The sequence below is a fragment of the Lepidochelys olivacea genome, assembly GCF_965140295.1.
Source record: "Lepidochelys olivacea isolate rLepOli2 genome assembly, chromosome: 9".
Classification (NCBI taxonomy): Eukaryota; Metazoa; Chordata; order Testudines; family Cheloniidae; genus Lepidochelys; species Lepidochelys olivacea.
Window position 1 is genome coordinate 25150167 of NC_140419.1, and position 15137 is coordinate 25165303.

A 15137-nucleotide genomic window follows, 5' to 3' on the forward strand; every position below is an offset into this window, starting at 1 on the left:
TTTTCCTTAGGATAAACTGGTTCCCTGGGAGGTATCTGTCAAAACCTAAATGAAAAATTCTGAAACCACATGGTCATGATCACAACTTGAAAAAATGTATTCTCCCATCAGACCTTATTTGGAACTATGAACATGAACAAGAATTTTAGCCTGTCTTCTCCCCAGTAACACTAGCAACTTCTACATATATTATATATATTTTTGTGCTAATTTTTAGGGTAAGAAGCTACCATATAACCTTGGAGCTGATGCTGAAGAAGGGGAGGTTTCTGATGAAGACAGTGCTGATGAAATTGAAGATGACTGCAAGTTAAAGCTCTGTTACGTAAGTGTATAACAATTATATGGCACAATTTGCTTTCCCAATCCTGTGTTCCTTACACACCCTAAACTCCCAGTTAATATTATTACTGATATAGATTAAAATTTTTGAATTTGGATGCCTAAACTCATGCACCTAAATCCCTATGTAAGCACCAGAGTGGTCTGAATTTCACAGTTCTAACGCATTCTTTTATTATTTCTTAGCCTTTTGTCTGTTTTCTCTTCTTTTTTTGTTGCCTTTAACTCCGGACCCTTTACTTACTCTCTCTTTTAAATATTTAACTCTGGTCTATTTTTTTTGATGCTTTAATTTTATTTTTAGCCATTTCCATATTTGTTGCTACCTAACAAACAGTTGTGCAGTGCTGATGCACACTATGCAACAGATGTCCAGCCCAGCAGCAGCCACACTTCACTAATTTAAAATTTTGAACAAGAAAGAAGATATTATACAGTACGGTACAAATAGAAGGGGCCAAATTCAGATTTGGCATCAGCAGATGTAACTCCATTGATCTCAGGTTTGAATTTGGCCCAGTGAGCTTGCTTTTTTATTTTACCCACACTCAGTCCCATATCATTTTAATTTATACTGACTGTTTTAATTACACACACACACACAGTTTTCATTCATATTGAATGTTTTTACTGCAGACACACATCCCCATGTAGTTCTCAGTTGTAATAAATATTTTGCAATAGCTTTTTAAACAGATTTTGTTTTGTTTTTCTTTATCATTTACATCTGCTGTTGGGAGTTAAACATTTCACAGGCTGACTTGGGAATCAGTTTGCAGATTTAGGTACTATAGATTCCCTTCTGAACTAGTTTAGAGAAAGCAGATGTTCACGCCACTTCTTTTCATTAATTCTATGCACAGGCACCACCTACATGTCAAGAAATCAGCAAAGTCTTCTCTAGGAGTCATGTACATTGCATAAAGGGACTGAATTTCTCTCTCTCTCAAGACAGATAAATGCAGTGATACTTAACATTGAGCAAGAAGATGTGATTCATTTGATTTTTACAAAGCCTTAGGCTTTCCTATTACTTTGTGGTCAGAATGTAGTGTGATGCTATTTGAGCCATATGGTCTACAAGACAGCCTCATGGAGAAATAGAATTTTGATTTGGGTCCATGAAGCATGAGGCAAAGACTGCTCGTTCAGTGACCCAAGAAGTTATGTTCCCTCCGTATTTCTTGCAGCTTGGAACTTTTTCATATTTAGTAACAAAAAACTAAGCTACAGTGAAGGTTGCTAAATGCAATTTAGGTCCCCGATTCGCAAAGCCTTTAGGCTGTGCTTAATGTTAAGCACTTGTCTAAATCTTTGCAGGATCGGAGTTGAAGTGAAGAGATGCCATTGAATACAACTATAAATATAACCCCAAGCATTAAAAACTATGACATTTGCTAGGTAAGGTTAGTCAACCAATGGTGACCACAGCTTTAACTCCCCATTCATGCACCCACACCATTGAACAGAAACATTCTCAGTGACTGGCAGAGGCTATATTAGCTTTCCCTGGGTACTCCCTCCATCATATAGAATTATCTTAAAGGAGACACTCGAGGCAAGAGCTGCACTGCCAGGGAATGGGAGTCCTTAGACCCAACAGGGACGCACAGGGCTTCCTTGTGGGTGGCCCTGTGTCTGCCACTGGAGCATCTGTAGGATTTGGTAATAAGCCCTTACTTTCTTCCATAGGGGTGAACTCTCCCTCTCCCTCAGCAGAGGAACGAAGAGGGAATTCCACTCTGATGTGAGTCCCTTGACATCAAAAGTTCCGCTAAACATTTTTTTTCTGTGTTTGTACAGCACCTAGCACAATCAGGCCCATAGGTGCTATCACAATACAAATGACTATTATTAATAATAAAAATGCCTCATCTGTGTTCCATCAAGAAAGAGTTATAATGTTGCACTTAGTGCTCTACATTTTCAAAGGGCTGTGGCAACACGTCAGCTGTATGTTCCTCACTACATCTCAGAGAGAGTAGGTAAGTAGGTAAGATACGATTGTTCCCATATGGGGAAGCTGACACAGAGGTGCAAAATTCTGAGGTGATCTAAATGGTGACCTAAGTCAACGTAACTTACACATCAAAGGACTAAAGGGAAAAACATGGCAGGGAAAGCAGCCAATAGGAAGATGCAAACTAAAGCTTTTTCCATCATCCTAGTTGTACTTGGAAAGGGTAGGAGGAAATGTTGAGAACATCAATAGTTTGCTTGGATGGAAGCATCCATACTGCTCCATTTGGGTTACTCAAATAGAATTGGTGTGTCTGAATGTATTTTAACAGGATTTGTTTATTCATTTCAGAGTAATGGTACAACTGAGCACCAGATGGAATCTTTTATAAGAAAGAAACTTGAATCACTGATAAAAGAATCTCAAATCCGGGACAAAGAAGACCCTGACAGTTTCACCGTGAGAGCGCTGTTAAAGGCAACACATGAAGGCTTAAATGTAAACCTGAAACAGGTATGATCATTCTTTTTTCCTTCCTCGTGTTATGACAAATGCAGTAATATTAGGATAGTAGCAATATTCATTGCAGATTTGGTGTGTAATAAAAGCTCATAGTAATATTTTATAAACAACCCTTTAAATATTATTTTATCTAAAATAAGAGCTTGGAACAGTTATTTAAAAATGTTAAGAGAGGATTCTAGAACTGTCAGATGTGAAGGGTATATGTTAATCTGTATTAGTAAAGAAACTGCAGCAACTATTGGCACTGGAAGGGATTTGCCAGCATGGACTCATACGTAGATAAAGTTCACTAGTCACTGAGACTGCACATGGGTCAAAAGGTCCATGCTAATGGGTCTCATCACATCACCAGGTCCTTTGGCATAAATTGTGTCCTGTATGAGGAAAGATAAGGGTAAGTGAAGGCTGGTGACAGAATGTGAGCGAAGCAGGCGCTTTAGATATGGTCTCACTAGTATGTGTCACACTGAGAGTAGATTCTCATCCCAATTACATGGGTATAAATCTGGAGTAACTCTGTTTAAGTGAGTGGCATCATTCTGGATTATCATTGGTGTAACTGGTCCAGTCAGTTTTTTATTCCAAACTGTGGCAATATAAGAGAGTGTGACCTCAGACATTAAATAAAACAGAAACAGTTACAAAATTAATGTAGTTTTACAGCTGTGTCTTTACTCTATTTGCTTAGTGTAGCTTGAAACATATAGTAAACGATGCTAACACTTTCCACTTCCATAGCTCCTTCAGTCTGAAGATCTCAACTTACTTCACCCACAATAATTGATTAAACCTCAAGGTGAAGTAAGCAGCTAGCCATTTTATACTGAAAATATAAACTGAAAACTGAAAGGTTAGATGAGTTGCTAAAAGTGACAGAAAATCTGTGGCGGAGCTGAGAAATAGATCCCTGGAGTCCTAACTTCCATTTCTATTTAGCCATGTTCCCTCCTGTACTGCAGGGCAGATTGTAAAAACCATTTCAAAGGGTTTAATTCTGAATCACTAAAATCAATGGGAGCAGAATCAAGAGAACTTGATTGTGTAAATGTGAAGCAAAGTATTTCTGCACTGAATTTTAAACATTGTCTGAGCTTTCAAGCATACGTGACAGGGGGCAACTCACCACTGTGGCGCCTCCTGCTGGCTGTCCAGGGAAATAGAGCTGCCCTCTGCTGGTGATGTCTTACCCACTGTCACCTCTGTTCCTGGACCCACATAACTCCCTGGACCATGGCGTACTTTTCATGACACTGCCCTCTGGCTGTGCCACACTCCATGTTCCCCCCTTCTGAGGGAACTGTAGTCCACTGTCCAGCCACTTCCTTCAGTGGCAAGGAGCAGGGGGGAGGGACCTGGGCCCGCCCACTACTCCAGGTCCCGGCCCATGGACCTTATATATAGCAGCCACTTACGGCATCCCCTCGGATTCCTCTGTGGATCTCCCTGGGCCACTTCCCTGAGGCCCCAGCACCCTCTTTTCCCTAACCTCAGGGCCTCAACCTGCAGCACCAGCCTACAGCACTGCTAAGTCTAGGGTGCTTACTGCCCTCAGCCTGCAAGGCAGCCAGTCCACGACACTCCTCAAGCTCCAGAGAGTGACTGACCTTCTCTGCCCTGAGGCTCTTTTTATATGGGCCCTGATTAGCTGCTCCTCGTAGCCCCCTCCAATCGGCTGTCTCCTGCACAGCATCCCTCAGGTCTTCTCTAATTGGCTGCCTATTGCGCAGCCTCCCTAGGGTTCTCTCTAATAGGCTGCTTGTTGCGCAGCTTCCCTAGGGTTCTGTTAACGCTTTATGGTCTAGTGTGGGGGCAGACGCCCCATCACAGCATATTACAGTGAGTTAATAACCAGTGATACTTTCTTAGGGCCTGATTTACTAATGGGCATAGCATTTACTGCTGTGAGTCGCCCATTGATTGCCCCGAGATGCTGCTAGGTAATTTGAGCCTGCAGCCCACTGTCTTTCCCCAAACCTCCGCTACTGCTCCACAAGAAGGATGTGGAAAAATTGGAAAGAGTCCAGCGGAGGGCAACAAAAATGATTAGGGGGCTGGAGCACATGATTTATGAGGAGAGGCTGAGAGAATTGGGATTATTTAGTCTGCAGAAGAGAAGAATGAGCAGGGATTTGATAGCTGTTTTCAACTACCTGAAAGGGGGTTCCAAAGAGGATGGATCTAGACTGTTCTCAGTGGCAGCAGATGACAGAACGAGGAGTAATGGTCTCAAGTTGCAGTGGGGGAGGTTTAGGTTGGATATTAGGAAAAACTATTTCACTAGGAGGGTGGTGAAGCACTGGAATGGGTTACCTAGGGAGGTGGTGGAGTCTCCTTCCTTAGAGGTTTTTAAGGTTAGGCTTGACAAAGCCCTGGCTGGGACGATTTAGTTGGGGATCGGTCCTGCTTTGAGCAGGGAGTTGGACGAGATGACCTCCTGAGGTCCCTTCCAACCCTGATATTCTATGATACTGATACCGGGAGGCTGGATAAGGAGCACCTGCCTAAAGCTGAGCATCATTCTGGCAGGTTTATACTGCCCAGCCTGCTTACTTCTTTGAGAGGGAGGGAAGCTTTGATTGGAGGAGGGAGGGTAGCAGAACCTAGGGGGCAGAGCCTCCTGAACTGAGGCCACGCCACAAGGAGAAGGAGCCCATTTCCAGATTGATAATCTCTTTTGTTGAAAATGAATTTACTGGTGAGACCAAAGCCCCACCTTGTCATGTCTGACTGTTAAAGACTTTTCCTCTGATCCCTTCCTCTTCTCACAAATTTGAACATTGATCTTTCCACAAGAGGTCACCAAAAGTCATCAGTTGTTCTCAGGGGATTAGTAATTATGATCAGATATCAACCACGCAGGTTCCCTTTTGAGCTAGAATCCTGCCACTTAGTACATTCTTTGGTACACACCTAATTGCTGATTAGGTGAAAATAACCAAATCTGGAATTAGGAAGTCAAACACATAAGTCACCAAAAGGTCATCACTTTGATTATTTACAAAAATGATAGTAATTTCCTCCAGGAGGTAGTCATGTTGGGCATGAGTCTTTCACCTTGGAGAAATTAATCATCTGAGCTTAGCAGTTACATCTAATGAATATGAGCCAAGAAAATTGTTGAAGATGAGAGTGTTGCAGATATCAATGACTGTAGCCATGTCCAGCCATTGAGTGGGATGCTGTCAACTAGCAGTATCAAATTTGAGGGCTTGTGTATACTTACGGGTAAATCGGCATTGCTGCGATTGATGCAGTGGTGTCGATTTAACGAGTCTGGTGAAGACAAGCTAAGTCAGTGGCAGAGCGTTTTCCCGTCAACGTCTGTACTCCACTTCTGTGAGAAGTGTACAGTAAGTTGGCGGGAGAGCATCTCCTGTCAACACAGCGTGGTGTAGACACCACTGAAAGTTGACCTCAGTTACGTCGACTTCAGTTATGTAACTTACGTAACTGAGGTAGCATAACTTAGGTGGACTTCCACTTCAGTTATGTAACTTACGAACTTACGTCAACTTACAGCTTTAATGTAGACCAGCCCTGAGGCTAGACTTTTGCTGATTCATTAATCTGATACAATTTAAGTGGCCACTAATGATACCCATTTGTCTCTTCCCATTCCTGTCTGAAGCCTTGCGGTGCTTGACTATGGCTTTTAGGAGTGATTTTTGGTCCTTTTGTCAGCTCAGAGCTCAGCAATGCAATAACAAGCCAACGTATCTGGAGGCTTAACTGATATCAAATGTTGACCTACATAGGAGAGAAACAATTGTAAACAAGAATTAAACTTTTATGTTTTGGTAATTCAGTAACTCATTAGCTAGCTCTGTTATACTAAGTGTTTGTCATTATAAAGCTAGTTTCAAATCATTTTCATCTGATTGTCGTACCTGAAAGGTATCTCCTGAGAAGATTTTTCCATTTGCTTTTGTTTTATTATGCAAATCTCATGCCCCTTAATTGCAGCTATCCAAGTGTCATTCATTTCCCCATAGCATTACCATGTTTTCAAAAACAGAGCATGTTATAGCACAAGTTTATGCCTTGTCCTCAAGTTAATATCACATAATAGAAGAGGAGCATGGTGTAATGGTTAGATTACAGAACTAGGCATCAGGAAATCAACATTCTGTTTCCTAGATAGTCCACAAAACATAGGCCCTGATTCTGTGGTCAGACATGAAAAATGGACCTCAAAACTGGTGTAACTCTCCTTAGGGAATAATACAGTAGTGGGGCGGGAAAGAGGCATTTCTTGGGAGGCATAGAGCCAATGTAATGTCCCTGTACAACCTGCCACCTTGCAGAACACAGTGTAGGGGCATGCATGAGGCAGAAAGGGACAGGGCAGGAAAGCGGGGGGATGACTGGAGTCCACTGTACTTATGCACTACAATTTTGGCATGGTAGATGACCCATAGGGAGCTGTTCAAAGCCGTCATAAATTAGAGCCGCCTCTGAGGTGCTCTAAGTTAGGCCAAGGTTCAAGCATGCTCCAGCTCAGCACAGAAGCCCAGAGGTACAATGGTGGCAGGCAGAAAGCCACCTTTGCGCTGCCATTCCTAGGCTGCACCTCTTGAGGGGTGCTGTTCAGACACAGGGCCTTATGGTGTAATCTTAGGGTATGTCTACACTACGAAATTAGGTCTATTTTATAGAAGTCGATTTTGAGAAATTGATTTTATACAGTTGATTGCATATGTCCACATTAAGTCGGCTGAGTGCGTCTTCACTACCGTGGCTAGCATCGACTTACGGAGCGGTGCACTGTGGGTAGCTATCCCACAGTTCCCACAGTCTCCGCCACCATTGGAATTCTGGGTTAAGCTCCCAATGCCTGATGGGGCAAAAACATTGTTGCGGGTGGTTTTGGGTACATGTTGTCAGTCACACCTCCCTCTGTGAAAGTAACTGCAGACAATTGTTTCGCTCCTTTTTTCTGTGCAGACGCCATACCAGGGCAAGCATTGAGCCCACTCAGCTCAGCTCACCATCACCGTGGCTGTTGTGTCCTGGGTGCTGCTGTCAAATCACTTAAAGAGACTCCATCAACCTGAAGTCTAGTCACTTTTTAAAAAATGAATTGAAAGCAGTTCAAGAAATTACATTTGCCTCTGAGTTCAGTTTTTGAGGTTTTATCACCTAATTTTCCTACATTTTGTTGTTTTTTTTCTCTTCTCTGTGCTGTGTCAAAGGCCCTTTCAGAGATCAAATGCTGTCAAGTGTGATTTTTTTTAAAGTTCAATTTCCATGTCTATAAAATGAGTTTAATAACACCCGCCTATTTTACAAGGGATTTACAAGTCTTAATCGATTTATATTTGCAAAGTTTTTGCAGATCCTTAGCTGCAACTTGCTTCAGAAGTATGAGAGATTGTTATTAATAATCTACTTCAAAAACTTTGTGTAAATAGTCCTAGAACAAGAAAAATAGTCTGTCCAGAGGAAAAATAGGTGATGTCTTTTGACCTTTTCTTTTTGACCTGGCACAACTTTCTGTAAACTTTTCCTTGAATTACCATGATCTATGAATTTACTGGAAAGAAAGAACATACTGAACTGTGTGTCTAATTGCAGTCTGAGGCAGCTGGTCACTTGTGAAGGCTAACCACTGTAATGGAAAGTACTAGCTGTACCAAGTCTGTACAAACTCCAGAATTTGTATTTTTGGCATAAGAACCACAACAAAAGTACAAAAGCAGAAAGATTTAAACGAACGTGGTCTTTACCTTCTAGTACCACTGATTCCTTGTGCTTACTGTCATGGGGTTTTTTCTCCTCTGTGGCTTTGTGCACTATCCTTTTATTTTTGGAGATATGAGTTCAAATCCTGTTCAGGCCACAAATGAAAACAATCACCAGGATCCCAAGTGGGTATTTGTTTGTATCAGAGAAGCACTGCACATTTGCTTGTCCTTGTTCAGGAAAGGCCCTGGACTGGAAAACAAGGCTATTAGTAGGATTTAAAAAAAAAAAAAAAAGGGATTAGAGATGAGTCTTTATATGACTAACAAGAATATCCACAAGTACATTGGATAGTGTGAAAATAAGGGATATATAAACAATCATGCTTCAGGACATGGATAGTATAAAAACAAGGGATATGTAAACAATCATGGAAACCACTAACTGCTGGGGTTAGAAAAGTATGTGCACAGTTTTCTGTCTCAGGAGTTTTATACCTTCCTCTGAAATGTCTGGTACTGGCCATTGCTGGAAACCATATACTGGACTAGATGGCCCACAGACCTGTTCCACTGTGGCATTTCATACATTCCTATGTGTCACACAGCAGGACTGAAGTGCATTGGCCAAGCTGTCTTGAGAGTCCTCTCCCATACTATTATCTGGATCTAGCCAGTCCTACTAGTTCCTTAATTCTAAAAGTGCCAAATTTAAACAAATAATGGAAAGAAAACTCATAAATAATGTGTGTATTTTCACAGACATCTCAGTTACCTGGCAATAAGTGTAATGCCGTCTGCTAGGAAATGGAATCTACAACTAACAATGAGAAAAAGTATTGAGAAGATCAGAAGCTGTAAGACTTTTGACACTAGGTCTACTACTGGTTTTGACTTTGCAGATTTGACACTGTCAACGGCTATACTATTATCTAAATAACTCTGCTAAGAGTTTCCTCTACATACTATGCCTTGCAACTTACGCTAGAAATAAATGTATGAAAATTATGCATACAATTAGCAACCTTGTCTGGAGCCAAGAAAAATATCTAATGCCTCTAACATTCTGGTAATTAAAAATACATCCCAACCCATAGCTGCACATTGAATAACTGGAACTATTTGGATTCACATTGTGAAATGTTGGGGGAATATTTTCAATATCTTTAGGTTTCTCTTCAGCTCTTCAGACAGATGAAGGGATGTGTTTTTCCAACAACAAAACTGGATACTGCCAGTGATCATCAAATTGATGTCCCAGGGGATATTTCTATACAAGTGAAACTCAGGTGGCCTAACAAACTCTGCACCTGTCCATTTTTTTCAGCTTTTAATGTGTCCTTTATCTACACTTTCAAATGCTGCAGGATTTTTGTATTATTTTTTGGTCCATCTGGATTCCATTCCTTATGATTTCAATTCAACTCCTGAGACATCTTGCTGATTCATCTCTTCCTTTTGCTAAAGGGACCCCACAACCCTGCTGTTACCTCATTAAAACATGTACTTATTGCTTACAAATGGCCCCATTACTGGCATCTGCAAAAAGCATTAGCCTCTAGATAATGTAACATATGTGTTGCCTGCTCACTTGGGTAATAATTGTTTCAGAGGCTGCTTGAGAAACGAGATAGTCCACAAGCATGCTTAGCCTGAGTAAAATTAACTATGTAATGAATTGCCTAACCATTCAGAATCCTCAGAATTTACTGATAACCATGGAGTTGCTAAGTCAAGAATATTCTTTGTGGTTTAGGAAATCTAAAAAAATCTAAAAAATCTAAAAATCTATTAGGACAGATTTTAATCTCATTTAGAGGACCTATATCTGCAGTGCTTTGTAGCTTGTGTCTTCATGTACACTTGTGCAAAGTGTATGCACTGTGGCTGTAAAATTATACCTTATCAGAATTATGCACTCACTTACACTGGTGGTAAGATTTTACACCCACTCACTTTGCAGAAGTATATTTGGTGACACAAGCTGCTGAGACAGAGAGAAAAATTAAGCCCACTGTTTCTGCATATTTGTAATTCACTGACTTCAGTTTAGTGACTCCTGATTTACTTACATATGGGAACAGAATTACTCTTGACTTGCATGGTTTAACTAGAAACAGGAGTAATTTAGTCCTATGCGATAGTGTCCATGGCAGATCAACTGATCTAGAAATGCATAAAATGAAAAATCAAGCTTGCTCTCCATTAACGACCTGCTACTGTTATCGATCATGCTGTGGCCTTCTGTACTCGGAGCATCTATTTGTATGGTGTCCCTCTGAATCCACTAATTCTTGAATGGCCGCTATGTGCTTCTTCATCTATTCGCAGCAAGCAATTGATGATGAAGTGATAGCAATAGTTAGGAAAATGGCATTAGGTGGAGGAGAGAGGAATATTTTTGTCTGTTAAAAGAAAAGCAGAGAGAAATTTGGAATCTCTCCTATTTTAATCATTAATCTGGCCTCCATCACATTCAGTCTGTAAAATGAGGTTTCATCAGCTAGCCTGAATAAAGATGATGTTGCTGATTTCCCATCATCAAAATGCACTTATGAGAAAGAATATCTCCTTCTGTTCTTGTTTTCTGGTCTTCAGTTAGTTTTAAAATGCTGTTGGGTTACTACTTGTACATTTTCCCTACCATCAGTGGTTGCCAAGTCATTAATAGTATAAAGCAGCAGAAAACCCCTGTATTACAGATGCAGATTTAAGTTTACATCCAAAGCTAAGTATTTTGGGTTTAGGCTTCAACAGCTTCACTTTCACTCTTATTCCCCCCCTGTAATTATTATATTATCTTAATAGCAGTGTCACATACAAGAATGCACATTAGTGTGAAAAATACATCTTTTTAAAGATTGTAGCAAACTTAAAAAAATTACAGAACAAAGACACTTCCTGAGGTGGCTTGAAAAATATGTTCATTGTGCATTTTTCTTTGTACAGAACCGAGACACAAAAGAAAGTGGGAAGAAATCCCATAGCCGCTCATTAATGGGCAATTTTGGGAAACACAAGGTAGGTGGAACTGCAGTGTCTCATATCTGTTGTTTGTCTAAGGGTTAATAAATAGAGGTTACTCAATAACCATGGCAGAACCAGGTCCTATACTTCTGTTTTGTAAAAGTGTAATTTTTCATAGCTTTTAATTGCATTTCAGATAATATCTGAATTTTTGTGGAGTTGCATGATCTGATTCTTTAATCCATTATACCATTTTTATGGCAGAATAACTCCATTTAATCATGCTGGTTTAATTAAAATGAAATCAGTGAAGTTACACTAGTGTGGAAGTTGTATAATGGAGAAGAGAATCAAGCCAATTTGTAATTAGATCATAAAATTGCACTGGTTTAAAACTAGTAGGTTTTTGTTGTTGTTGTTGTTGCTTTAGCTAAGTGCACATGTTCACAATCTTTGTTTTTCAGGGAACTAAAAGGTGAGCAATAAGAAATTCTGTCCATTCAATACACAGGTGATTTCTACAAGTAACATACACGCTAATGGGCATTACACATTAGAATCCAGTGTACACCGATGAGAGAATAAATGCTCTGTACTGGGATGCCAGATAAAGAAATCAGTTGCTAAAAAACTGAAAGTACTGGCTACACTGAGGAGTGGAAAATGTTTTAATAATTTAATTACTTCAACTAATTATTCTAATTGGATGTAGCCAGTTGGATGCCCCATTTACTTCATATCATTGCTGAAATAAATAAGGCAGAGTATTATTATTTTTAATGACTATTGCAGACAGACCAAGACAGACTTAGAATAACTTAACTCTTAGAACACTGTCATTTTCCATGCGGGCAGCCAAAAGGATGCTTAGGAGGATATGTAGTAGTAATATTCTTCACATGTACAGAGACCTCCAACTGAGACTCTCAAAACTCTAAGCAGACATTAATGAATTCTCACAACAGAACAGATTGCTGGGTAGCTTTAAGTGGATACACTGTGAAAAAGGGTAAACTGAGGCACAGGGGATTGAGGCCAATATTTTTAAATATTAGTACCTAAAATTACCTACCTAAATCTAAATTTAGGCTCCTAAATAAATGACCTAATTGGAAGCTGTGTGTGCACAGCCCCTGTGAAAATCAGGATACTTACAAGTGTATTAAATGTAAATGCTTTGAAAATTTGGAACTTTGGAAATCAGGGTTAAGTAACTACATCAGGTTCACTTAGTGAGTCATTAACAGAGCTGTAAGTCAAATTCAGGAGTACAGACTCCCAGGCCCCTAGATTTAAGACTAAACAGCATACATAATCTACAAAAGGGTTGATCATTCTATTTCAGCACAGAGGACAGCAGGATCAACTCAGTTATGGTCATTATTAGTATACCATATTAAATGAAATAAAATCTGTGAAGTTCAGATGGAATGTAATAGGAGTAATCTGCGAGAGAAAGGAAAAGGGCTTCTCACTTACACAGTAGCCACTTAATACTGAGAGGGGAAATTAAAGAGCTCTTTGAACTGCAGTCATAATGTCACTGAATATGTAAGAATGTTGAAATCAAAGGTTGGAGAGACTACACTGTAGAGAAGATATTTTCAGTAAACTGGCTACTTGTTGGCATCACAAAAGCTACAGCTGGCAATCATTATTGCTATTTAAAAGAGAGATGCTTATGAAAAGAGAAATATTAGCCTTTTTATTGTAGATAGAAATTTTATTGTATATTGTATGGAATTAGAATCTTTTGATCCTTTCCTATCCTGTGTGGCTCATAAAACAGAAACAAACTTTAAGATGTTTGAAAATTTTGCCTGGAGACTGTTTGTTCAATTCTTTGTGAAAGCATTTGTTAATCTTCTCTTATAAATGGTGCAGAAGTCATAGCTGGAAGCAATGCATTTTGTATTTGTGTTGCTGTCTATTAAAGATCTTTTGCTGTTATTAGATATACTATGGTACATTAGAAACCCAATATGACCAATACTAGTTTAGTGGAAACAGCAGTCATAACTTTGGTTTTATTACAGGCCAAATGTTGACTCTCCTCATTTTTGTCCCCCACCTATAAAATTCCCTAGCTTCTTCTTTGGCCTTCTTCTTTGGCCTCATTAGCCTTTGCAAAAGCACACATGCAGGTTATTGGTACCAAAAGTATAGTGCAAGTGAAGGAGGAGTGTAAGGTGATAGTGGGTCCAAGGGTGAGGTGGGATTCACATGGATGATGCCTATAAACCCTGTCCCAGATTGCCACACTGCTGCTTTAATCCATGGAGTGCCTGTGGGGTGTGAAGACCTTGGATTTTGTGAGAGTAAAAATCAGGGCACAAGAGCTGACCCCACAGATCCCATCTTGGCCATCTCTTATCCTGTATTTGCAGAGTTGCCAGCAAGAATGTAGCCCCATGTTCTCTAATACATTACACTGAGACAGTAAGATGATGGCCATTGCATATTTTGAATCGAAACCAGATCTGTTATTTTTTTTAATCATAGAAATGAGATATATAAAATACCAGTCAGGTCACCTTGTGCACCTTTGGGACATCTTAAACTTCATTTAATGTCAGTAAAGTGTGGTGGATTTACATGGCAGATGGATTCATTGATTTCCCCAACAGAAAGCTGTCAAATCAAGGTCCAAATCTCATAGCACATCTGATGATGAAGAAAGTCAGAAAAATTCTTCTGGAAAGGAAACTGGGCAGTTGTACAGGTCAGAAATCCCCACAATTTTTCACTTCATTGAAAACTAGAGACATGTTTGCCATTAAATGTCCATATTATGCTTTATGCCATCTCAGTGACCTAAGTCAGTTCTCAATAGCAAATCTGTTGTGTCGCCTGCATTGTTGAAATGTATTTCCTTAAAGTATGTATTTCCTTAAATGTATTTCCTTAAAATACTGAGTTACATGGTGTTTCAGTGAAATACAAATAATAATGACTCTTAAATTAAATAGAAATGGTGCAGCAATACTTTGCTAGTGAAAAAAAGCCGGAGTCAATTTTACATGAAAATAGACTGAATAAAAGCACATCATAGCCTCTCCCAGTTCATTACAGCTGAGAATGGAATAAATGCATTTTCAAGTATGCATTTATTGCATTTAAAATATCCCTTTTGCTGATGTTTTTTCTAAAGCTGGTTGCCCACCTTGTTTTTGTTAGTATAACAGGATATCTAGAATGTGTATGTGTGTGTGTGTGAGAGAAAGACAGAGAGAGAGAGAGAGAGAGAGAGAGAAACAGGGGTGTGGAATGAACCATAATCTTAGAGATTGCCCCAAATCCTGTTTAGTAAGCCTCTTGCCTTTCCTTTATTTCTTGCTATTTAAACTTATTTTTCAGTTAGGAAATAGCTATAGTTAGTATAGTATAAATAGATATAACCGTGCTCAGCTGTGAATTAATTTTTTGATAAATTGTGAAAAGGAATTACAGGAGAGAGATTTAAATAATTTTTAAGTATTAAAAATAAAAATCGGCTTTGTTTTTAATATATAACGTTACTCAACAGGTTGGGCCGCCGGAGAAAAACCATGAAGTTGTGCCGTGCTCTTTCTGATTTAGTGGTGTACACAAACTCTGTGGCAGCCCAAGATATAGTAGATGATGGTGAGACTGGGAATGTAGATTTTACTTACATAAATGTT

General features: G+C 39.6%; 1 protein-coding gene across 4 annotated transcripts in view; it reads left to right on the forward strand.

Moving 5' to 3' along the window:
• The window catches only part of PLCH1 (phospholipase C eta 1), a 162168-nt gene that overhangs the window by 126643 nt on the left and 20388 nt on the right, over window positions 1-15137 (forward strand). For all 4 annotated transcript variants that reach the window (XM_084640035.1, XM_084640037.1, XM_084640038.1 and 1 more), the window contains 5 exons: window positions 218-325; window positions 2654-2815; window positions 11458-11529; window positions 14103-14197; window positions 15002-15099. In XM_084640035.1, coding sequence (XP_084496161.1) covers window positions 218-325; window positions 2654-2815; window positions 11458-11529; window positions 14103-14197; window positions 15002-15099 — 535 coding nt within the window. The remainder of the gene's footprint in view (window positions 1-217; window positions 326-2653; window positions 2816-11457; window positions 11530-14102; window positions 14198-15001; window positions 15100-15137) is intronic.